Raw genomic sequence first — 26,019 nt, 5'->3', positions numbered from 1 at the left:
ACTGTAGTGTTGTGCCAAAATATAGATAGAGCAAATTAACGGTTTCTGTTATCGATTGTTCATATTTAAATACAAATTTTAATAAAAGAACTTGCTAAAATAAGATTAAATCATAATTATTTTTGTTTTTTCGTGTTTATTCTTTCAAATATTAAAAAATACGACATAAATTTATATTTATTGACTGTGGAACATAAATTGGTCACTAATTCTGTGTTCACCGTAAAGTGAATGTTATCATAATGAAAGTATAAAAATTTATTATTCGATGACATTCAAATTTAGAGTTAATAGGAGATTATGTCAGCTGAACATACTCAGCAAGATATCCTATATTACATATGGAGTGAGTATCGAGATGCTCTCGCCCCTTTCTTGCCTAGTCTCACTTCATATCATCTTACCTCGCTATATATTATTAGCGTATTTATGTATTTCTTCGTTGTTGTTGTAATGCAACTATGTATGCATTACAATAATAATTTGTTAAATCAGGAAGTAAATTAATAATTGAAACCTTTGGGTATAGGCTTAAGATATATTTTTAAGTAATGTAGGTTTTAGCCATAAATCATAAAAATATATCTAAAGCTGGCGGCTTCAACACATTTACACGTTGTGCTTGTGTAGTGTCTGTGAATAAGCGCGAGGTGTGATGTCAAACAGAAATACAATCACAAATACATCATGAAAAGACTGTCCGTCTCTCTCGCGCTCGGTCAAGCCTATGAGTATAAAACGGACAGCTGTTATTGTTTTGCTTTTGCTACTGTTTATGTTGATCTTTACTGTAAATGTTGATATTTTTTCAAACATTACCAGGGCAATCTCGTGAAATGGTGCACAATGTTTTTAATTATTTTAAGCATCTTAATAAAAACAGTTTAATGAAAAAATTTTATAATTCATTTGACATCAGATGTCAAAGTCAAAGTCAAAGTCAAATCGTTTATTTCAATTAGACCATCTAAAATGGCACTTTTGAACGTCAAAAAAAAATAAAATATAAAGATGATTCTAGTTGCCCCTTCCAAAAGGTAGTTTCGTGTGGAGAAGAATGGGCAAGAAACTCCACACTTACTCTTTTAAAATAGGTTTACAATATTTTGTTACATTTGTTAAATAATTATATGTGAAGACAATGTACTCTTAGAATAAACTACTATACTAAAAAAGTTAGTATACATGTTCCTCACATATTTACAAATATCGAAACCGTTGCGATTGGGGTTTCTAAGAGGAGTATTGAAAGAATAGTTAGTGAAGTAAAAGTGAAGTGTGTTGTGCTAGCTGGAGCTTATGTCGAAAAATGAAAAATAATTTATACAAACTACTCTTTTACGTTCTTAGTCGGGCTTAGAACTTTTGGATCCACCCTCGTATGCACATAATATTTATATGTATTTGACACATTTTTATTTATTTACAACCCACCCAACATTACTAAAACCAGAGTAGACTAAAATATATAGCTTGGCAAAACAGTCATATTTTTAAACATACTGTATAGTGAAATTGCATTAGTGTGCGTACTGTGAACGCGCCAGCTTTCTATAACCGACCTATACGTGTGAGTTTTGACGATATTGAACAGAAAACACTGAATATTACAACACTACAATCAAATCAAATCAATCAAAGACATAATCATTTTTGAACGGGCGTGATTCACTAACGCCAAATCAATTTTCGTATGAAAATGGTCATGTCATGTGACAAAGCATATTGAGCTAATATCATTCTCATACAATTTTGGCATTAGAGGGTCACGTCTGTCAAAAAGTGACTTTGTCTCAAGCCTGCCGTGGGCTTCATCTTTTGGGTCTCTTCTTTCAAAATAATACATGGGTCATGGATTTTTAATAAAGTGGCTAAACTATAGAGACGTGTTTATGGCTGATACACAAACCGTGCAGGCCAAGAAATGGAAAAAAAAAACCTGACAATTAAAGATACGTCAACTAAATTACTAAATGTTCTTGCCGCTTTGTTTACAAAATTATAAAATTTTCTATAACACTGCACAAAATTAATTTTATAAAACATCATATTGTATTTAAACCTAGCAGACTTGTACTATGTAGAGCATTTCACAAGTAAAATTTAAAATGTTACCTACAAATCATAAAACAATATTTGTGCTAGATCATACTCCATATTTTGGGATTTCATCTGATTTCCCTATAGACTTCGATGTTTCTAAAAGCCGGGGCGCTGGATATGTACCCTTACCGCCAATTTGCAAATCTTTGTGGACTTGCAGCGTTGAAGCTTCCGTGGAATACTGTCGAATCGTGTGGGATTTATTTCCCGAAGGAAAATTGGTTTGTCGCCTGTATATTAGTTTTATATACATTAATCTTTAGGCCTTTTAATAATAATATTTATTACTTCCAGGTGAGATTCATTGTAAGCGATGCAGCCGCTCACATCCTTAATACTTGGGCACTAGCTCAGCAAAATTTAACTCATGTAAGTAGTATATTTCAACTATATTGTTAAACAAATAATGTGAGAAAGTATTACTCTCTTTTGCATAGAGATTTATGCGATTATTTCAATAAATTGAGTTTATTTGGTTCTATAGTAAAATTCCAATAATTGTGACTTCCATTATTAACTTTTTTTGTAGATTTTAAATGGTCTATGCTTAGTGGGACCAGTGAGAAGAGGTGCTGGTGGCGATGTGGTGGGATTATGTGCAGCTATTGAGTCACTGGCCGAGGCCTCACCTATACAATCCTCACGACCATCCACTGAAAGACTCTTTCAGAATCGGTAACTATATTTTAAAAGATAAAAAATGTGTTAAAGGAACATTTGTCACACCAAACTAAGTCGCTTGATTGTGAATTTATCTGCAAAGTACTCTAAAGTAATATCATTTATATGATTTTGTGGGATTTTCACTTATTCATAAAAATTACTAAGTCGCTTGATTGTGGATTTATCTGCAAAGTACTCTAAAGTAATATCATTTATATCATTTTGTGGGATTTTCACTTATTCATAAAAATTACTAAGTCGCTTGATTGTGGATTTATCTGCAAAGTACTCTAAAGTAATATCATTTATATGATTTTGTGGGATTTTCACTTATTCATAAAAATTACTCAGTCTTTATATGATAAGTTTAAAATATAACACTTAATGTTTATTTTTGTTAAATTGTGTTTATATTGAGCTCCATATAAAATTTGAAGAGACAGAACTGTGCTTGGAAAATGGATACTTGCTTGTCTTATTTAGATAGACTTTCTCTACAATTAATCCCACAACCTAGTGGAAAACTTTGGGGTAAAAATGATTGCTACTGCTTGCTACTTATAAGTAATAAGGTTTATAATAACTCTTATATTTCTTAGCCTATATGACTTGTGATTTTAATCTATTAATTAATTGTATAATAATTATAGTGGTCGCATAATATGCATAACAAGTGCAAGGGATGATGATTCTATAAGAAGTTTAGCAGAAATTGCCATGAATACCCTTGTACAACAAAATAAGAAGGCATCGGCTGCTCAACCACCTACCACTACTGATGCATCTACAAGCACACAGTAAGTTAACAAATAAATTGGTAAATTATCTAACTTTAAATACGTTATCCTTTATAAAATAGTATGTAATGTTTTTTTATAAGGTAGCATTTAAATATGACAGTTATTATTATTTTTTATCTAAAATTATTAAAATGTCCTGACATACATCATACAATAAAACAATCAAGATCATTGCTTTTCTAAAATTAAATTGAAATAAAAAACCGTCCCGACAGTCGCTAAGCAGCTGGTAGATACCTCAGGAGCTGGCCGTTTATAATGGTTTCCATTATTTTGTAGAACAAGGAGTTTATAGGTCTATTGGATTATAGATGAACGGATCATAGTGATTGGGAATCGGATGTCTGATCAAAATCCAGCTTTGGAGGCAGAGTCAGAGTCAGAATTGAACCGAATAAGAAAGTAGAACCGCGCAGAGCGGGTGTCATAAGGATAAAAGTTATTTGCCATAGACTACAGAAAAAAATAATAGAAACTCCTTGGCGATCTAAACTTCGTCGACGTTTAATCTATACCGTGAAGAACATTATAACATTGTTTCCTTTAAGTAAATATGTGTTTTTTATTCTCCATAAATATATATAATAATGTTTCTATTTACAGGTCTTTGGTAGTACATTATTGCCACTTAGTTATAATTAATGTTACGCCTGAAAAAGCTGAGACAAGAGTCAATAATCAGCCGCTTACAGAGGTACCTCAATTTTTTTTTAAATCTTGGTTGTATCGAGAATTTACTTTTTTTAATTTATCTTCTTAATATATATAAATTACGTGTCACGTTGTTTGTCCGCTATGGACTCCTAAACTAACGAACCGTTATCAATCAAATTTGCACACCGTGTGTAGTTTGATCCAACTTAAAAGATAGGATAGCTTTCATCTTAATTTATACCCGCAATATTATTTTATTGCAAATATTTGTTTATTATTTGATATAATTCTAACAGATGGCGCTGTGTTAAAGTACCGACGTTGCACATAAGTTCTACCGTTTCCCTTGAATAGTTTACTACTATGTCATATAACAAAAACCTTAGCCACAGCAACGCTTGGCCGGTCTGCTAGTATAAGATATGTTTTAATAATTCCAGATGGGTGGCGGTATAATGGGCGTTGAAGTAATTGTGTGTAGAGCGAGCACGTTGGCCAATTTATTAGGAAAACTGGTACTTCCACACTATAGACTCGCAATAACCACGGTCACTGGTATTCCTATGAAAGTGAGTTTGATTTTCACACTAAAACGATTTGATATTATACAAATATAATCAAATCAAATTAATTAATTAATACTAATTATAAAATGAAAAAGCCTGAGGTCGTAGATTCGATCCCCGGCTGTGCACCAATGGACTTTCTATTTATGTGCGCATTTAACATTTGCTCGAACGGTGAAGGAAAACATCGTGAGGAAACCGACATGTCTTAGACCCAAAAAGTCGAAGGCGTGTGTCAGGCACAGGAGACTGATCACTTACTCGCCTATTAGATTAATAAATGATCATGAAACATACAGAAATCTAAGGCCTAAAAGAGGTTGTAACGCCACTGATTTATTTTTATTGATTATAAAATGAAAAAGTGAGTAACGATTATTATGAGCTATATTTAAAAAAACATTGGTACTACCACCATTCAGGTCTGGGTCTTATGTTTTTCGTTATAATTTATGTAATAGGCAAGTATGTGATCAGCCTTCTGTGCCTGACACACCATCACCTCTTTGGGTCTATACAAATACGCACTTAGGAAGTCTAATGGTGCCGGTCAACAGCCGGGAATTGAACCTATGACCTCAGAGATAAAGATGAGAGAGAAGTGTGCGAAAGCCACCACTGCTGAGTTATATGTAGAGAAGAATAAATTGAATTATGGTCCTGTTTCCTTAATATTTTATTTTATATTGTCTAATATATGAAATTTTCGTATCACAATGTTCGTTCCTATACTCCTCCGAAACGGCTCGACCGATTCTTATGAATTTTTTTTATGCTTATTCAGTAAGTCTGAGAATCGGCTACTATCTATCTTTCAAACCCCTAAGTGATAAGGGGTGTCCACCCTAATCATTCTTTTTTATTATTTTTATTATGTGGCATTAAAAAATACACACAACGCTAAATGTTCACCCCTCTACCAACCCCTATTTTTTAGTATAGTAGATAGTTATTTTTATTGAACTAAAGAAATGTTTCCTAGAAATAATATACATGGCAAAACAACATAATATGTGTAATATATGAATAAAATTAATATCTATTTACAAATAACCACTAGTTAAATTTAGTACAAGGCACCGCCCCTCTGATTGCCTTCCAGTATAACCTTCACAAGTTTCTCTTGCTTTCCTTCAATTCAAGATCTACCTCTAGTATTTTTAAATAAGAGTTTGTTCATGCTTCTGATGAAATTGATAGTCTAAATGCTAAATTACAGGAAGAGCAAAATGCTAGTTCTAGTGCAAATTACGATGTGGAGATAGTACATTCAGCGGAGGCCCATGCAGGGCTTCGGGCTTCACAAACAGCTGCCGAAGCGACTGAGTCGGTAAGACATTAAACGTGTATGGTTTAAAAAAACTAATGTTACTGTTATAAGCTAGTCACAACAACACAAAGCTTGGAGGGGGGGGGGGAGGTCCTTTTGTAAAACGCGGTTTTGTTAATATTATTTTCGACTTTTCAGTATATTGCACCACATTACACACATTACACAGTATATTTTAGGTATAAAGAGTCACTAGATGGTCACGAAACGTTTTACTATACTTGGTTACAGTACTGTACTTGGGTACAGAAAAACGTTACGGCGCGTTACACGGGGGTGAGGGGGTCAATAGTCTCCAAAAGTTTTTTTCCAGTTGCGTGACGTAATACTTGAACGCTCCCTGATCAGCCTTATGTTTGACACGTGACGTCGACTTTTGAAGTTTCCTTCATACGAACGAGTGTTAGATGCGCACATAGAGAGAAAATTCCTTGGTGCTTAGCTTGGAATCGAACCTCGACCTCAGGGATGTGGAGCCCCTAGGCCAACACTGATCTCTGCTTTTTAAACGATCATAAATTTCTTTTTTTATCATGATTTTAAAAAACTAACAATTCCATTTTTTTAACATGTTATTTTAATTTTAGATAATTTCAATTTTATGAAAGAAAATTTTAGATCTCTTTATTGACATAGACATAACATTTACTACGAACGAAACACACAAAATAATAATAATCAAAAAAAGAAAGAAAAATAGGTCAATTTTAAGTATGTAATGTCAAATGTGTGTGTGTTGTGGTTGTAACTGACCCTTACTCAGCATTATATCACGCGTAATATCTTCCGGTATATTTGAATATCACTGAATTTTTGTAAACTTAATTCGATTAGAATTTAAAAGGAAAATATTTCCTTTAAATTAGAATTAGCTTATGAAATAGAACGCGCTTCATATCTATACATTTTCAGATTAAAGGGTGCGTGTACTTATATTCGCGCGTAAGAAGTTATACTTTATTAGTAAAATAGGTTTTTGATTGCATGCAAATAATTAATTACAATCAAATAATCAAAGACTGGAAAGGAGTCATTATAGTCAATAAAGTTCAGTTTACATTTGAAAAATTAAATAAATAAATATTTCTTATTATTCTCTTACATAAATTCTATTATTATTCGAATGTTGTTTTTAAATTATGTCCAATGCCGTAGCATCTTCCGTGGGCAAATTAATTCGGTGCGCGCGCATCGTAAAATTTTACTCTCATAAATTTTTCATAACGCGCCTAAAGAAGTATAACTTCAAAAAACCATGTGAGACGGAAGCAAACTGAGGCCAAGAACCATTTAGGGTTGTAGCGCCACTGGAATATTCTTGAAATTAAAAAAAAAAACAGCAAAATTAATATTTTGGAATATTGCAATATAGGTGGTGCTACGTTGGTGGACGCCTCGGGGTGCGGAAGGGGGGGCCGGGGGCTGCAATGGGCCTTTATGGAGGGTGACTCCAGCAGACGTCGCCTCGCGTCCTTCCGCCTGTCTCGTTAACTTCTTGCTTAATGGCCGATCGGTCACTTTGGAGGTGCCCACGTAAGATATACAAGTATTTTTTTGCAGCACACAACCATTGGTACATATCGTGTAGAGTTTGGCTAATGAAAGAAGATAAAATGAGAAAAAAAAATTAATTAAATAATTATTTGAAAACTTTCGGATGGCAACACAGAATGTCATTGAATTTCTTAGATTAGTATGATTTATTGTCTTGATACTTCTCATTTCTATTTCTATTATATATTTTTTCCGAATAGTTAACAAGTATAATAGGCTAAACTTTTTTTTATTTGATAGAATATTTCGTTTCTTTCGCATTTTCCAAGCAATTTTAGTCATTTTAAGTATCAATGGTAAAAACTAATAAAATAAAATCAAGTATCAAGTAAATTTAATCCACAAAATATATCAAACTTTTAGTGTACCATACTATAATTTTTTGAACTTGCCCCACTTTTTCGTTATCTTCTTTCATTAGCCAGACTCTATGTGATTTGAAGACTGTGCGTACTCTGTAACTCTTAATAATTAAACTACTAATGAAGTTAATTGTATTTTGTATTGTTTATATGTAGCGATATAGAGTAGACGCAATTTGCTTAAGAAATTAATTATTTTGTCATAAAATAACGTTTATCATACTCATCATTTCGTAGCATTTGTAAAAGTTATTTGTTTTTTATTACATAGTACGCCTACTGGCAGTAAAATTAAATTAATAATAATTTCCACATTTACATTAGTAAAATTAAATTAATAAAAATGAAAAACGGCTTAATGTAGAAAGTTGCCAATACTTTTAAGCTATTTCATAGATTTTATCGCGGGCTTTGAGCGCGGCGACCGAATCAAGAAATTCCGTAACGAAAAAACCTAACACACGATGACGTAATATAGGTGCGGCCAATACGCTTTAGAGCCGGACAGAACGCATACTGCGTATTCACATCTCTCTGACGAGATCGGTGCAGCCGGTGCGCGTTAAGGCCGATTTACATTATCTTAGTGTTTAGCAGAGTGCTTTAGGATAGTACTTTAGTTGAAACATGTAATAATTTGGATACACATTGTAGTGCAGGCCTGGACGGTATTAGCACAAAATCTATAAAATGTATAAAAGATCATATTGCTAAAAACCTATCTAAATGTTTTAACAAATTATTAGAAATTGGAGAATTCCCAGACTCTCTAAAAATAGCTAAAGTTACTCCCATTTTTAAATCTGGATCTAAAACTAACACTGGAAACTATAGACCAATCTCGGTGCTACCCATAATAAGTAAAATACTTGAAAAGATACTATATAACCGTCTTACAAAGTATCTAACGTCTATAAATTTTTTATTTGAACGACAGTATGGTTTTAGACCAAAAAGTAATACATTAACTGCAACTATTGACTTAATTACTAAAATTAGGACCAACATAGATAATAAAAACATTACGTTAGGTGTATTTAATGATTTAAAAAAAGCATTTGATACTGTAAGCCATAAACTATTACTACAAAAGCTTGAATGCATTGGGATCAAAGGCACAGCTCTCAAAATTTTTCAATCATATTTAAAAAATCGATTTCAGGTAGTTAAAATAGATAATACTCAGAGTAAACCGTTGCCTATCGAATACGGCGTTCCACAGGGTTCTATTTTGGGTCCATTACTCTTTCTTATTTATATAAATAACTTGCATGAAATTGGATTAAACGGTCACCTTACTTTATATGCAGATGATACGTGTTTATTTTACTTTGGCAGTTCAATCAAAGATATCTTCAGCAGAGCCCAAGAAGACCTTAATCTACTCTTCACTTGGTTTCAATATAATTTACTCACTGTCAACGCGTCGAAATCATGCTACATTATATTTAAATCTAAAAATAAAAAAGTTTTACCTCATGATCCATTACAAATAAATAACACGGTCATAGAAGAAAAAAGTACAGAAAAATATCTCGGTCTTAGAATGGATAGCGGTTTGACGTGGAATACACAAATTGAGCACATCAGATCTAAGCTCTGTTCACTTATGGGATCACTTCGACACATTGCTCGGTGTATCCCACGTCAGGTACGTTACACCATCTACAACTCGTTGGTCAAGCCACATCTACTTTATTTAATTGAAGTATGGGGCAGCGCCGCTAAAACTAAATTAATAAATATTCAAGTATTACAAAATAAAATTATAAAAATACTGTTCCACTATAATTATCTTGCACCTACCATAAATATATATCGAGACACAAACATAATGAATCTAAAACAACTTTATATTTATCACACATGTATTCTTGTAAAAAAATTTATAACAAGTTCTCTCCATACTAGTTTAGCTTTCTCCAAACCACCACGTGTACGAAGTATGCGTCGAACGAGTTATCTTGCATTACCTAAAGTACGTACGAACTACGGCAAAAAAATGTTTACCTACGAAGGCGCACAGCTGTATAATAAACTACCCACATATATAAAAAATATTACTTCTATCAATTCATTCAAATCGAAGCTAAGTGAATATGTTAAACAAAATTACTTTTAAATTCATTTCTTATTACTTACTTTTAATTCATATTTCTTTGTTTACTTTTATTTTTTAAATTTATTGCATGTACGGCTATATTTTATTGTGATTATTTTAAGAACGACTACAATGTTATGTTATCTAGAGTATTATTCTCATGTAAGTGACATTTGTTGTCTTTTTTGAGAAATAAAGTCTTTAAACCTAAACGCTACTTGCTTTAGTAAACGCTACGCTAAAGAACTTACCTTTCAAGTTGTACTAAAGCACTCTACTAAACACTAAGATAATGTAAATCGGCCTTTAGAGTCACTATATAGGCGAGTTAGTCCGAGTCTGGTAGAGTGGTAGATTGAATTAATTTATCAAAGAAAAAAACTTGAATTAATATCAAAGAAAAAAAAATACTGCATAAATAAATAATTATAATTGCATAAGTTAAAAAAAAATATACAATAACTTTTCCGCGGCTGTCCCCAAGTGCCACACGTTTTTTTATTGTTTTTCGAAGTAATCTCCGTTCCTCTCTACACATCGTCGCATTCGATGGAACTACTGAGAAAAGAAGTGGGCCCATTCTTTCTTAGGGGTCTCTTGATGAATCAAAAATCAAGGCGCTACGCCACTGATTTTATTATTTAAAACTGAATATCAAAATATGTTTTTCAGAAGAAAAGCAGGCTGCAGATCAGCATCCCATGTATTAGCAGCGCAGGGTGGGGAACTATGGATTGGGGCATTGGGTGGAAGGACTCCATATGAAGATCCACCCGCTTTGTCAGAGGGGGCTGGTGGGAGAGTCACGGATTATAGGTATATTGATTAATTTATAAATTAAATGATTACGAACGGCCTTACTAACAAGCGATATCATCCAGGCGACATTAGTAAAGAAAAATCTATTCAAGAGTGCACACAATAGTATAAAATAAGATATAAAGGGACTAAAAAGTAGTGTCTTCTTAGTACTTCCACAACTGAGAGTTATGGTTATGGTTTGAGCACTTAGACGCTCAATAGGTCCGTTGTACGTAAAGTCCTGGCGAACTAAGCCAGCCTAACACCTTCCAAAAGCACATTGTATGGGAAACAATTAATATGAAATATAATTGATAATAAAATATGTATAGTAAAGAGGTGTTGATATTAAAAAAACGAGGGCCGTTAGACAAACATTAATATATAAACATTTAAATTAATAAATCTTTCGCGTCGTGTCATGCTATAAAACCATTAAATTATTGGATTATGTACTTATAAAAAAAAATTCGGAGCTCTAAGGGAGCGTTCAAGTATTACGTAACGAATTTTGGGGGCTGTCCTTTTGAAAACGTTACGATACGGGCCGGTGATTGAATTACGCGTTATTGTTAATATTATTTTCGACTTTCCAGTACTTTACACCACATAATGGTAACTTTTAGGTGTAAAGAGTCACTTACTGACTCTTGTTTTACTATACTTAGGTACAGAAATACGTTACGGCGCGTTACATGTGGGGGGGGGGTCCAATATTCTCCAAATATTGCGTGACGTAATACTTGAACGCTCCCTAAAACAAATTTTGACATATTTTTCAGAATAAAGGAATTCGGAGCCCTAATGCAACAGAACAAAATTCACCCGTTAAGAGGGAACGGTTCGAATACGCGTGCACGTACGAAGCTCCAACGGCACACGACGTATTGGCCGCTCACTATTTCTTCCACGCTTATATTTAACTTGGGATCTGTGAGTATTTTGTTTAAAATAATCATTATTTTACATTAATCTTTGCATAGTATTTTTTTTTATTAATTCAAACAAAAATCTAGGCATGTCTCTGCGTTTCCTACAAAATGTACTATGGTGAGTGTTCTGAAGAGTTGTTTGGGTTGATCCCGCATTTCATCAACATCACTTTGATGGCTGGATGTCTTCCACAGTTTCACAGGGCACTTTCTTTTGCGAACTGTGGAATCGACTCCCGGTGGGGGTTTTCACAGAGAGATACGACCTTCAACTATTCAAAGTTAGAGTGTACTCCTCCCTCAAAGGCCGGCAACGTACCCACTAAAATGGGAGTTAATGGGCTGCGATGACTGCCCTTAATAGGCTTCCCGTAGGCTCTTTGATAGTTATATAAACTTGAATCAATGATGATTAAATATATTTTTTAACCCTTTAAACTCAAAATATCTTTATTCATGTAGGTCAACAAGTACACTTATGAATTGTCAAGTTAAATTAATTGTAAATTTACATTTTCTACCATTTCGCAAGTCAAGTGCGTAGAGCGGGTAAGAAGAACTTGCAAGAAACTTTCCGCCACTCTTTTTAATCGCCAAGTATTGTCTTACAAATTGTTTGAACTGGAGTAATAGTAACTGTTGGCACAATGTTTATAGTACAATATCTTATTCGCCAAATTTTCTATTAATTTGTTAAAGAAATATTTGCTGGAAACAGATTTATTAATTGCAATTATTTTATTGAAATGTAAAATATTAGGCTTTATAGTGATTTTAAATGATTTTTTTCAGGTAATGGAACCCCTAACACGACTAGTCGTTCAAGAATCGTTAACGGATGACGAAGTGGAATCGTGTCGTGGGGTCCTTCTCTCATTATTGGGAATGGAGACTAGGCATGAGTTCCCGTCCGCGCAATTACCAACTAATTTAAGGTCAGATACAGTAACATATAATTAGATTTATAATAGATACACTTAAATACGTTGGCATATGGAAGTCGCCACTTAGAGCTAAGTATGTGTTGTTAAAAACGTTAAGTCACATAGATCATAAGTGCTAGGTTTAGAAGACAGTTTTGTTGAAAACACTTTAAATTATTATTTTATAAATAACTGTTTATTACTCGAAACAGATTAGATTATAGTATACTTAATAAAACGTATTCAATTTGACATACGAGAGTAGTTAGCACCTAACCATAATTATTCAAAGGTTTATAAATATTTATTTTGTTAATAATCTAGCAATGTACTTCATACATCTTTTTTTTTTAATTCTCCAGTATTTCATTTTTCACTATATCTGTATTAAAATGTAGATCTTGAATTAAGGAGTCTATTATTTTCAATGCAAATTGGTAGACGGAGCAATTTTATCTGATAATACTTTTATAAAGTGTAGTGTTTTGTATCTACAACAAGAAATAAAGTCTTCTGATCATCGTAGTATGTTCCCATTTAATATTATTTAGGAGACTGTCTACAATTTTATTTAAAGATGTAAAATTCTGTTTAGTGGTGTTGATAATTTATAACTATTTGCTGCTATTCTTATACAAGTTTTGCATATAGACCATATGGCGATAGTTTATGAAAAAACTGAAAAAGATAGCATTTAGAAAGTTTTTGAGTTCAAGGTTTTGAGTTACAGTTTTACATATAAATAAAAGAAGAATATATATTTCTGCTTTATTAACCTTGTATTATTCTCACAAATCGTAACTTCTTCATGTAATTCTGACTTTTATGATAATTTTGAAACATAGAGCGCAATACTCATTTCCATTTAATAATGTCGCAAGTATGTTTGCCAATGCCATATTGTAGGTGCAATTTTATTGATTTAACAATAAAATTGCGATTACACTACTCCTAATAAATAATTATTTATAGGTAATTATTAAAAAAGGTTTTATATTTTGTTAATATTGTAGGTGATGCGCATTTTGAGCGTGAGGCAAGAGATTTAGCCTAGACTCCTCCTATGTCTAAAATAATAATCAAATTATCGTGATTCATGTGCACTTTTTATAAATCCTTTTTTTGTTCCCGTTTAATTTTGTCTTATCAACTATATGTATTATTTATTTTTGCACTTCTTGCTTACCTATCTAATTTAATAAATTTCTTTCACATTGGTTGTCTGGAAGACATCGCTCGATCTTCTATTTTTATTATGTTAATGTAACGAAGTGTTAATAAATAATAATTTGATTTGAAAGTCAACCTTAAAATTATTCAAATTTTAGAGGTAAATCAAGCGGGCGTCGCGAGGAACAATGGCGACAAGTATGGGGCGAACTAGAGGCACTAGTACGGGCACATTCCAACTCTAGCCCACATCGAGCTCTTTTGCGGACCTTACTTGAGTGTAAATCGCACAACCATAGTAATGAAGGTAAAAATGTTTTTGTTCATTATGGGTTATTTTTGAAACCATTTCAGATTTGTTGGTGATTATAGAACCTACTTATACAAATATATTTATGGGGTAAATAACTTAACCACCATTATAAAGTGAATTAATTTAATTTCATGTTTGGTTACAATATTCACTTAATATAATATAAAGAAATAAACATATGTGCGTCAAATACCAAGCCACCAAGCGCACTGGCCACGTACCACCGGTTACCTGCGTACACGCACACATTCGCGCGAATCCCGCAAGACCAGTTTTATGTAGTTCTGTGCGAGTGACGATATTAAGATATCGATGTACCTAAAATGTCGATAAAAATATGATACATGTGTATGCTACATATTTTATTATTTCGATTAAAAGGTTTAAACTATAATAAATTCAAGCACCCGTCAAAACGCTTGTCGAGGCAAGATGGCATCTCTATACTATGCTTGCAATCACGTTAACAAACGTTTTTTTAATTACACAAATACACATATTTCAATCATAAATAGTCTCCGACGAAATTAAACTCGTAAGACATGATTTGCAAGCATGCTACGTCATTTCGACTAATCTGTGACTGTTTTGTGTCACGTGACTGACGTGTAAAAATATTTATTTTTAATAATGAAATTCTATAGAAATTATTTTATTCCATAATCCATGTTTTATACAGATGAGTGTCATTAAAAGTTTATTTTTCATACTGTCAAATAGCCTATTGTTAGATTTGGGGACCCTTTTAAGGAATTAAAAATACCTGTCAGGGTTCCTTCTATTACAAACTCTTTTTTAAGGCTAAATATATATTAGTTATTAAGTTTTTGGACTTCTAACACCATAAATATTACAGGTGATTCGTCGAGAGCGACGGTAATACGCGCTACCACAGATTCGCCATTATCTCCCGTCGGGGCTGGTAATGGTAATGGCGACGTCTGGGCACCAAGAAATGCTCTGGACGCTCTTCTGGGTGCACCCAGACCGCCACGGAGACCAGACTTCGCTGGTCGTCTTACCGCTGGAAACAGAATAGCGACACTCTACCCACAAATGCAGCAGGATGTTGAAACTCAGAATTAGAAAGCATATTATAACTATTTTTGCACAGATCCCTTCATATACCTCTTTTTGACTAGGGTTGCCTGGAAGGGATCACTGGTTAGCGTTGGGGCCGCAGATTATCTTCTTATGCATATAAATTACCGGATTTTTGAATTTTTAAAACAACAAATGGTTAATAAATAAAAAAGTAACCTGTCATAATGTTCACGAAGTGGGTAGTCCTAAAAATGCACAAAAGGAGCAACACGGAGTCGTGTTATCGCTATAGTGCGCAACGCATGGGGAGTGCCTTATAGTATATTTAAGATGTATTTTATTAAATATAAGATAAAATTTGATTAGTATTGTTTGATTTTGTCCTTTTCAAAATATTTTATTTGAGACATACCAAAAAATTCGAAATAGTGTTCATTATTTAGTGCTTCTGGAATTATTTAGCAACTGGCTGATAATGGAAATAACAGGAAAATACATTGAACCAAGACCAAAACATATAAAAATTACATTGCATAAGTTTTTAATAAATTCCAGATCAATCACATAATAGATGCAGAAAAATTTAATCACTTTGAAGCAAAACTGCATCTCTATGCGTCAAACAATCCTTTTAAATGATTATGATGCTAATAGCATGCAGCAAATGTTCATATAATATGTAAAAATAAATAATTTATGTAAATCTATTGTATAGATGCTGAAAAGTTTTCAAATGCTGACGTAAATTCTGTGTCAAATATTTGTATGAAAGTATTCGCTTTTACGTAATTGTTTAATATTTTATGAATTCATGACTGCATGGAAAGCTTTCAACTTCGTGATTTAGAGATATATTGTTCTTTGATTTTCTGAGTAGGGTTTAGGAGAAATAAAAATGCGACATTATAAAATTAATATCTTATATTTGTTCAATAAAACTACATCATGGGCCCGTGTGCCCGGTGCCCGGGTAACACGTCCTTTGTATTATCTTGTTGCATATAAACTCTGCGGGCAGACTGTATTATAAGGCAATGTAGTGAGTGTCGTCAAGGCATCTGGTCCTGTTGCGGCTAACCCCTCCCCCCACTAACCCTCGCCGCCTATCGTTACACTTATTGGAATGTCAGCGATGCGAACGTAAAATTATAAACGAAACCTTAAACTAGGCCCCACGAGTCGCTCGTACACTCACAATATTGTACCCATAGTATGAGATGACACGGTACCACTGCTGTCACGATGTTGGTTAGCTTCAAACATCGTTGCTATAAAAGATCTAAAAATTTAGGTTCCAATAAACAACAGTGATATTGTCACCTCATACCAGGGCTGAAGAGCGCCCGTCCATAACGCATCCGTAAACGATTAATCCGATTGGTACCCTATAAAACTTACAAAAATTCATCGGTAATCTTAAACTTAATCTAAGTTAAAATTAAACGGAATTTCAAAATAAATTACCTAGGTACAATATTAAGTCTAAGCTATTTATATAGGCGCGCGGGTTCGGTGGGGGCGCTGTCAGTGCGTGGCTTCTCGGAGCTTCTTGACGGGCGGCGCGACGTCACACGCGTCACCCAGCGAGTTCTCTTCTGAACTCGCTTCTTCTATTTGCCTGTAAAATAATAGGTCCATTAGTGGTTTAAATACCTCATGGAGACAAGATCTAGATTGAACGACTTAATGTTTAATTATACAAATTAGTTATAAATATATTTATATTATACGACCGTTGACATATATAAATAATAAATATATTTCAAGATTCAGCACATCTAAAATACATATTATTTACGTAAGTACGTTTTAAAATCATTAAATTATTTGAGCCATAATACCGTGCCTTACTTTCTAGTATACATGTAAGATACAAAAAAGTCCAATATTTTAATTTACACAGACTTATTGGTAATACCCATAAAAAGTTAAGTAGGGTTGAGTTATTGTTTAATTGTTCCCCAACTTCGGGTATTCCAAGAAAACCTTTTCGCGGCAAACATTGTCTCAAATTAAAAAAAAATTAAGACCACGTGTTTCCCAGATATTTTTGTCCCGATTGAAACAACTTACGTTCGTTTCTATAACAAATTTATTTGAGCCCAGTAACTTTACGCTTGATTTAAACTGTATTATAAATTATAGGATAAAAGTGACACAGCATAATTAGTAAATTATTTAGTGAATTTGTCATGGGTTCTCTTTATAACAAATCCAGACAACAAACTATACGCGACTATGAAAAGAGTATGTTATAGATTATTCAAGTGCACAATTACAAGGAACCCGAGGGTTTCATTTAGCACGGTTTAAAACCATTGAACTTATGATTTTTTTTGTGTTATATAGTGATAATAGTATTTGATGGTTTGGGGCGTTTTTTAAAGAGTTAATAATCCTAAATAAAAGAAGGTTGAAGGCTTCAGTGAACGGCTCCGGCTGTGCACCAATGAACTTTCAATGCATATTTTATAACACTCGCTTCGTACGGTGAAGGAAAATATCGCGAGGAAACCGGGCATGCCTTTGACTCAAAAAGTCGACGACGTGTGTCAGTTTCAACACAGAAGACTTGCCTATTAGAAAAAACAAATGATCACGAAACAAATATCTGGAGACCAGACCTAATAGATTATTGCGCCACCGGTTTTTCTAGCGTTCTAAATTGGTTACACACCTGTGTACAAATGCTACTAAATATTCATTGGCTACACTCTTCAACTTTCACCTAGCGAAACAATGGTGAACATTTAAAGTATGGCCTTGTTTCGATAATAACTAAGAGAAGTAGTTATATGAATAGAATTTCTATCAGTAACTTCTAGGTATCATCTTCTGAAATACTATGGTGCTTAGGGAGCGTTCACGTATTACGTCACGCAATTTTTGGAGATTATTGAGTTACCAGTTAAAAGTTACCATTATGTGCTGTAAAGTACTGGAAAATCGAAAATAATATTAACAATAACGCGTAATTTAATCCCCGCCCCGCATCGTTTTACAAGAGGATCTCCCCCCCCCCCTCCCAAAATTCGTTACGTAATACTTGAACGCTCCCTTATTAACTTTCTTGCTATGGTGTCCGTGTATGGTGACCGTATAGTATAAATTTTTTTGTTAACATGTCAACGTATGTACAAGAATATAAAATTCTAATACAGATTTTAAATATAAATTAATATGGCAATCACTCGCTTATCACAAAGCACTCATCCACTTATGTAATGAATTCGTGTACATAAAAAAGTTTTAATCAAAATAATATTTAATTAAATTAATCGGTTCCTGTTAGAGCATAGATAGAGCAGTGTTGGCCTAGTGGCTTCAGCGTGCGACTCTCATACCTGAGGTCGTAGGTTCGATCCCCGGCAGTGCACCAATGGACTTTCTTTCTATGTTCTACGTTCTATTTAACAATTGCTCGAACAGTGAAGGAAAACATAGTGAGGAAACCGACATGTCTTAGACCCAAACCTACTTGCCTATTAGATTTAAAAATGATCATGAAACTGATTCAAAAAACTGAGGCCAAGACCTAAAGAGGTAGTGCCACTGATTTATTTAATCGGTTCCTGTTATGACGACAGCGAAGTCTTCAGAATACAATAAAAATTTAGGTGTTAATTATGTAACCAATTCCACCACATCAAAATTTAAAGGGTTTCCTACAATCAAGTTTATACAAAACCCATTTAACCCAAATAAGGTTACATACCGTTTAGCTCGGGGCGTGCTCAACGCTGAGTCAGAGTTGTCGGAGGGGGATGCTGGCGTCGCTGGATTCGATGGTGACGCGCCTTTTGCGTCCATGGAGTCTTCTGTGCAAGATGTTGTGTCTTCTGCGCACTCTGATGATAATTTACCTGGATAATGGGAAAAAAAATTGAAAACGTGTCCAAGTATGAGTTATAAGGGGCAGTTCTGGTAGTAATAATGTTTCTGCAATATATCGATTATATATGGAAACGGGTCGAATCGCGCTGCACTTTTCTCTTAGGTATAGTTTGCAACATTTTCATAGTGTGATTATTATTACCGTGGAATAATTAATTTACGAACCGCAAGTATAAAGCATGCTGCGATTATTGAATTGTATAAAACCTCTTTTTACTACTTCTTTTCTAAAAACTACAGAATAATGACGATATTAGTGGCAACTAGGTGAGGGGTACCGGGTTCGATTCCCGGTTCGAGGGCAAGTTTAAATTTAATTTAAATTTGTTCTCGGCCTTTGGGAGGGTTGTGCGGTACCGGGCGAGTGCTTAAACCGTACATGGAGGACACGGTCGAATTTCTAAAGACAAGCACGAATTAAAAAAAAATCCTATACTTGACGCTGGCTAATGCACAAATCGTGCCAGAGCCATTAAAAAAAATAAAAAAATGACGACATTTTTTATTTATTTATAAGTTCTTAAACAACGTGTATGCATAAAATTATACAAGAAAATATGTCATCACAAAGTTTAAACACATACACATCAATGATATTAGAACATAAGCAAGCTAGCAAGCAACCACAAAATAAAATAATCATCCTCATTAAAAATTGTAAACATGTGTATAAATTATCGAAACCTATTAAAACAAATATGCGAGTTCTGTGCATCTATTGTATCTCCCATAATTTTTGTATGTACCTTAATTATTTGTATATATTTGGGAATGAATACTAACCGTTACCATTTGTCGGCGGTTCTAGATTGCTCTCGTCGCTGGGCAAAGGTGAACCCCCATTCGTGGGTGCGATCTTTGGGGGCTTGCCGAGTAGTTCTGGTTGTAAGTCTGATACTATGTGGTGTATCCATAACGTGAGTTCTACCATGTGCGGTGACCATTTCTTGCCACAACCGTTTTGATCCTGTATAAAATATTTTTTTAGGATTGTATTACATGTTATATGTCTATTTGGAATAACGGATATTGGAAAGCTTTATCTCTGCTTTTTCAACCTAATTAGCTAAGAAACCTATTGATCGAATTCCCTTTACTTTCTTTATTAGCAATTATATTTTTATATCAATAACGCCCTACTTCCACGGCTGGAATAATTTTCTGGAAGGGGTAAGATTCTCAGTCGAGAATAAAGAAGTATATCCCGTATAACAAAAGCGTAATGGTTTTGACGGACAGGAGTGCTTAGTCTCGACTAATCTCAATCTAATCTAATTCTCAAACGCCCGAACCCAATAATCAATCCACAATCTCAGATTGAAACAATCTGAGACCAGACCGTGACAGTCGATCGATCTCCTATCTGCATCCCAATAACCAGACCCTACGAAGACAATCCATTTTCGGCGACGGATAAAATGCTCTTTGTCGTCCATTTTACCGAGTTTACACTTATATTTGATGATCAATGTAAACCAAATAAAGTAAATAAAACCGTACAAATAACATTAAAATATACATGTGTATGTTTAAAACATAACAAACAGTTTTTTAATTATTTAAAAAACTAGTGTAAGTAAAAATCTGTTAAAATAATTAACTGTTGAAATCGAGCTTTCGTCAACTGTCATTTTCATACAAAGGTCTATCCACAGACACCGATACGACCTCTCATGGATAGCTTGTATCGACAGATGGCTATTACAATCCGTCGATTGGTTATTGGCACATTTTTGCAACATTTGGATTAAGATTATTATCTCAGATGCTGGATCATGGATTGAGATAGGTTATTTATTGAGTTTGGGCGTAAGTGCACACGACTAAAGACGATCAAACATATCTTCTTTCCTTGACCCGACATCAGTACTGAAGTACATTAAAAGAACAATAAGCTGAAGACAGTAAGTAATATGTAAAAATATACTGACCTTATTTAACCTATCACAGACGTTTCTAATATGTTTAACAAAATTGAGGTATTCCTTGGCAGTGTAATCACTTCCTTCCATTTCAGGAATGGCTTGTACGCATTCGTCGGCCATGAATGGCGCTATCTCGGGGCTGGCAGCAGCCAAGAGTGCGGAGGCTGTGGCCGTACCGACCCCTTTAAGATTACTTAAAGCCGTCATCGCAGATTCTATGTTCGGCAACTTCTTGAAGGCTTTCTTCGTCTCCGCCATCACGGCTCGTGGCGTGTTCACTTTTATGAGGTATGATAGTTGTGGGTAGAACCTTCCCCGCTGTAAAGAGATGTATAACACTTAATAACGTTAAATTACATAAATATATAAAACTCTCGGGTCACAATGTTCGTTCCATTACTCCTCCGAAACGGCTCGACCGATTCTTATGAAATTTTTAAGCATATACAGTAAGTCTGAGAATCGGCTACTATTTATCTTACAAACCCAATTTTTTATTTTTTTTTATTTTGGATAAAAAATTTATTTTTTACGATACAACATCTAAAAATACATACAACCCCTAATTTTCAACCCTCTCTGATCAAAGCCTATTTTTATTTGTTAATTTAAAACTTATGACTTGAACTCAGAGGTTTATATAGAGAAAAATTCACAGAAAACCCTAAAAAGTTGGCATTCCGGAAAATCTAATAGTCTCCGGGGTAGCATGGCAAAATGTTCCATGTTGGTTCCATACCTATATAATGCTTTAGATGTAAGTTTTCCTTCACCTAGATAATTCTTGATAGTCAGTTAGTTTCCTATAATTTAGAATTGCCCCCGTAAAATTACACTATCATTAAAATTGTAATCGCTCGATTGTACGCAAAGATTGAAGACTTGATTTAAGTGGTATCAATAGCCTGCCCACTATGGCATACGTTATATATATATCCTACTTGCTACGAGTCGTTAATTTTATATTAAAAAAACGGCTGCTAATGACGATCTTAAAGAAATCTTATAGAAACATTTATGAACGTTTAGAAACAGAGCGGCAGTGAAACATAATACGCAATTTGATTTCGGTAGAACAAATAGTTTTGGGTTAGGCAAAAGGCTAGGTATGAACATTGAACAGCTTGTTTCAGAACTAACTAAATATACGCAGAATTGTTTCTGTCCCATTAAACAAATATATAATAAATTAGCGGAACTGACTGCCGTTGTCTTGTACAAGACATAAAAACAAAAAAAAATGATCTAACTGTAAATCTAAACTATTCTCGAGAAGAACACACAAAAAATTTCATCAAAATCAGTCCAGCCGTTTGAGCCTTCAAACATCTAATTAATAAAAACACACTGACAACTATAGCTGAACTAATGGGATAAGTTTTGTCATAGTAATTGACAAAATATACAAGATTTCAATTTTAATTGTAGGAATATCTCGTAAATAACGTTTTTAAATAGGTACTTTATAGATTTTTTTCAACTGCATCTAATTTATTTTAAACGTTAGTTGAAAGTGGGTCCTCTACTCATAAACATAAAATCCAAATTTGTCTAAACATTTCTGAACAATGAATTTTTATGGGGATTTTTATCGGAAAACGTTTTGCATAATGTTTATGACCAAACATTACATTCAAATTATTAGATAACACGTTTTGTCTCATCCAATGTTTTAATATACTTCATTCAAGCCGGAATGGCTCAATTATGCTGAAATACACTTTAATGTGTTAACAAACTGTATTTTGTAGTAAAATATTGTTTTATTTTAATTAAGAGACTAATGGAAAGTGACCAGACATTTTTCAGTTTTTTTATTTTTAACAGATTTTGTACAATATTATGATTTGGTTCAAAATGTCAAATGAAGCATGCAAGCATGGTTGCAGTTTACAGTTTCCTTTTAAATGTAAAACTACGCGATAAAAGTAGACTCTTGCCAGATCTTATGGAATCTTAATTTTTAACAACCGACTTTCATAAATGTACGTGTATAGTTTCTACCTTTAATATTAAGAATTACCTATTGTAAGCTGAAGGCATACTTTGACAACCAAAAGGACAGAGTCCGACGGAGAACGCTGATGATCGATTTGCATAAAGAGAAATTATCAATGAAGAAATTGCATTGTAACTTACTGAAGCCACGACCTGCCTTAATGAATTAAATACAGTGAGTTCGTCACTAAGCTTCGAATGCGGTAAAATATTATTAACACGCGTATGCACCAAAGATTAACGTCGAGCCTGGATGTGCTTGGTTTGATAAAAAATAGTCTTAGGGCCGTGTCGACCGTGTTATAAATCTATGCATTTCAAAAACAGCAAACGATACTCACGGCTTGTTTCCATTTCATCAGCTGTACCAATTCCTCATGTACCATGTGCGCGTCTTTGCCCCTGGATTTGATCTTCTTGGGCAATTCATTTTGGTACCTGAAAACAAAATAACATTCACACACATTAAACACAACTCCAATTCAAGTTTTGTCAGCGAATCTTTCGAAATTTTAATTCAAATGAATGTAAATAGTATTTTAAATGAGCAGATATCAAAATATCTTTATTTAAATCATTACATAATAAAGTTTGGCAATACGAAACTCCTATCGTAAAGACTTGATAATGAGTCTCTATGATTATTTAAGACAATTATTGTCTTTGTAATAACGACATGAATATTAAATAAAGTATGCATTATCCGATGATGTCAATATTAAACGGGTTTATTTTGTTGTAACTATTGCATTTTCATTTTACTCTATATTTTTTTGAATTTACTTTAGCCTGGCCGTAAAGCGATATTTAAAAAAAATAAACCGCATTTAATAAAATAAAAATATTTGACAAAAGAAATTTTAATCAAGAATTATTTAATGTATTTTAAAAAAGTTACTATAAAGTTTTTCTTTATTAAGGAAAAACCTGTTCTTCAGTTTGAATAAAAAAAATTGTTACTAAAAAATAAGTTTCTGTTTTATTATTGGCAATTAAATACCTAAATTAAACTAAGAGAAAATAAATATTATTTCTACACAACTATTATTGTTTCCCTGTATATTCTTGATTTTAATACATTATTATATGTTCTTGTTAATTAAATCATAAAACAGATTCATAAAGGTAATAAAACCACTATGCCAAATTATATTAATATTCAAAATTATAATTTATACAAATAAAGGAACCTAATTCTTCATTTTAATTAAATGAATTTATTTATTGTGTTTCATTGTAAGGATAATGTATTCCTATATTAATACTAATGTAATTATGAATTACCGTATTAAAATAGGCAATTGTTTAAAAGGTGAGTTTTATATTTGTTCTTAGATCAATAGATGACTAATCTAATAATTAAGTTATAAAGAAAATATATTGAACAAAATTCAAGCTAAATGGCAAGTCACCATTTTGAACGGATGTACGCGCTCTTCAACAAAGCATCTGCTTTAAAACTTGATCCATGTGTATAAAATAATGTTATACAAATACTAGAGTTACAGTATGTTATTTAATCAAGGATCAAGCGAGTTATCGGTTGAACGCTACAGTATGAACAAAATAACTGCAATTAACGAGCGACGATACATAAAGGACAGCCACCATTTTATAACGCCTAAGCGCCGTGATATTTTCCCACACACTGGCTTCAGGAAAAACGATAGTGTCAATTTGACATCGATCCCACGTGACGCAGTGATTTTAATGAGCCGTCCGCGGACTAGAGATGCAGTCCGCGAGGGAGGTAGCTATCAAATCAGTTTGCACGGATACACACACAATACAAGTTCATTGACACGCCACGGCCGCATTTTCTCCTTAGAAAGACGTCGTACTTACCAGTTGTCCAATTTTATCAGCTCCTCGGGCCTCTTTGTTTTCTGGTCGGCCTTTAGTTTAATCGCTTGTGGATATAACTTTAAAACACTATCAAAATCTTTAGCATCTGCTTCACGCAAGAAAGCAGACGTGTCTTTCGCGGTAGCCATTGTGAACGTTCTAAAATGTACAACACTCTGCGTACCTATTTAGTTAGCTATAGCGCCGAACTCGACGCGGCGGCAGCACCTGGCATACTGGGCGCCCTCTCCCCACTCGCCGCCATCTTGTTGAGTCTCGCTATGACGTTCGATAATATTACCTAAAATTATTTCACTAAATCCTGCCCTATTTCTACAAACTTCTGCAGAAAACCGTCAATCTTAAGTTTATGTCCTTCTATTAGAGTAAATAAAATATGCGTAACACCAAAAATACTCTTGAATGTTTAAGCGATTGAAACAAAAAACATACTTACTCAACATAACAAGGTTATATCGGACACGCTTCGAGTCGTGGCACCGCGCAATCGCGTGGCCTCCATAGGGAATATCGGATAAATCTGGGATTAGGTACATTACAATCACAAAATATCACTGTTTTACAAAACACTATTGTTATTTGATATATAAAAATGCTCGTAAAATTGCAATTATGTTAGTCACGTCGACCTCGCCGCACTATCAATTTCCTTAAACGTGACGCAACGATACCGTTCTACCGAAACGACTTTGGTAAACACGCATATTTTCCGTTGCATTGCAGTACACACTGAGCTCGGAGTAGTCATGAAGTAGTTACTAGCGGTGTACATAAGGCATTTAGGTAATACGGCGTACATATCACCGGGGTGGAACGTAACACCAATCGGCTTTGTTGTTTTGATAGATCGCCATGTGCTATATACTCCCTCTTTTTAATTTGAGATTTTAGTTTTATTGAAACCAAAGCCACAAAGCCGGACGTATTAACTCCGATATTTCTATTTTGATTTGCGGTTTTGTCCCAATAGCTTTGTTCATATTGAAACAATACGAATATACAATAATTATAAGTGGATTA

The 26,019-nt window shown here is 33.7% G+C and overlaps 2 protein-coding genes across 2 annotated transcripts; one reads left to right on the top strand and one right to left on the bottom strand.

Annotated features, from left to right (window-relative positions):
* Window positions 1–1,830: 1,830 nt before the first annotated feature.
* LOC125055402 (integrator complex subunit 13) lies at window positions 1,831–15,678 on the top strand. The gene is made up of 13 exons (XM_047657859.1): window positions 1,831–2,324; window positions 2,398–2,472; window positions 2,633–2,778; window positions 3,417–3,563; window positions 4,170–4,260; window positions 4,661–4,789; window positions 6,006–6,116; window positions 7,489–7,649; window positions 10,806–10,949; window positions 11,717–11,867; window positions 12,659–12,801; window positions 14,118–14,266; window positions 15,129–15,678. Exons 1-13 carry the CDS (start codon window positions 2,109–2,111, stop codon window positions 15,356–15,358), a joined length of 1,893 nt encoding a protein of 630 aa, XP_047513815.1. The 5' UTR covers window positions 1,831–2,108; the 3' UTR covers window positions 15,359–15,678.
* A 541-nt stretch (window positions 15,679–16,219) lies between these two features.
* Window positions 16,220–25,411, bottom strand: LOC125055231. Its single transcript, XM_047657601.1, has 6 exons — window positions 24,979–25,411; window positions 23,475–23,571; window positions 21,142–21,453; window positions 19,994–20,177; window positions 19,032–19,179; window positions 16,220–16,934 (listed from the first exon to the last, which is right to left on the bottom strand). Exons 1-6 carry the CDS (start codon window positions 25,125–25,127, stop codon window positions 16,841–16,843), a joined length of 984 nt encoding a protein of 327 aa, XP_047513557.1. The 5' UTR covers window positions 25,128–25,411; the 3' UTR covers window positions 16,220–16,840.
* Between the last annotated feature and the right edge of the window lie 608 nt (window positions 25,412–26,019).

Source organism: Pieris napi, chromosome 13 (assembly GCF_905475465.1).
Source record: "Pieris napi chromosome 13, ilPieNapi1.2, whole genome shotgun sequence".
Lineage (NCBI taxonomy): Eukaryota > Metazoa > Arthropoda > Insecta > Lepidoptera > Pieridae > Pieris > Pieris napi.
The sequence above is the reverse complement of the archived record's forward strand: the minus strand, read 5'-3'. Positions and strand labels throughout refer to the sequence as shown.

Coding starts and splice junctions, on each gene's coding strand:
- LOC125055402 (XM_047657859.1), top strand. CDS start 2,109: ATGTTACCTACAAATCATAAAACAATATTTGTGCTAGATCATACTCCA. Junction 4,261..4,660: donor ATAATCAGCCGCTTACAGAG/GTACCTCAATTT, acceptor TAATAATTCCAG/ATGGGTGGCGGTATAATGGG. Junction 7,650..10,805: donor GTCACTTTGGAGGTGCCCAC/GTAAGATATACA, acceptor TATGTTTTTCAG/AAGAAAAGCAGGCTGCAGAT.
- LOC125055231 (XM_047657601.1), bottom strand. CDS start 25,127: ATGGCTACCGCGAAAGACACGTCTGCTTTCTTGCGTGAAGCAGATGCT. Junction 21,454..23,474: donor TGATGAAATGGAAACAAGCC/GTGAGTATCGTT, acceptor ATCTCTTTACAG/CGGGGAAGGTTCTACCCACA. Junction 16,935..19,031: donor AGCACGCCCCGAGCTAAACG/GTATGTAACCTT, acceptor ATTATTTTACAG/GCAAATAGAAGAAGCGAGTT.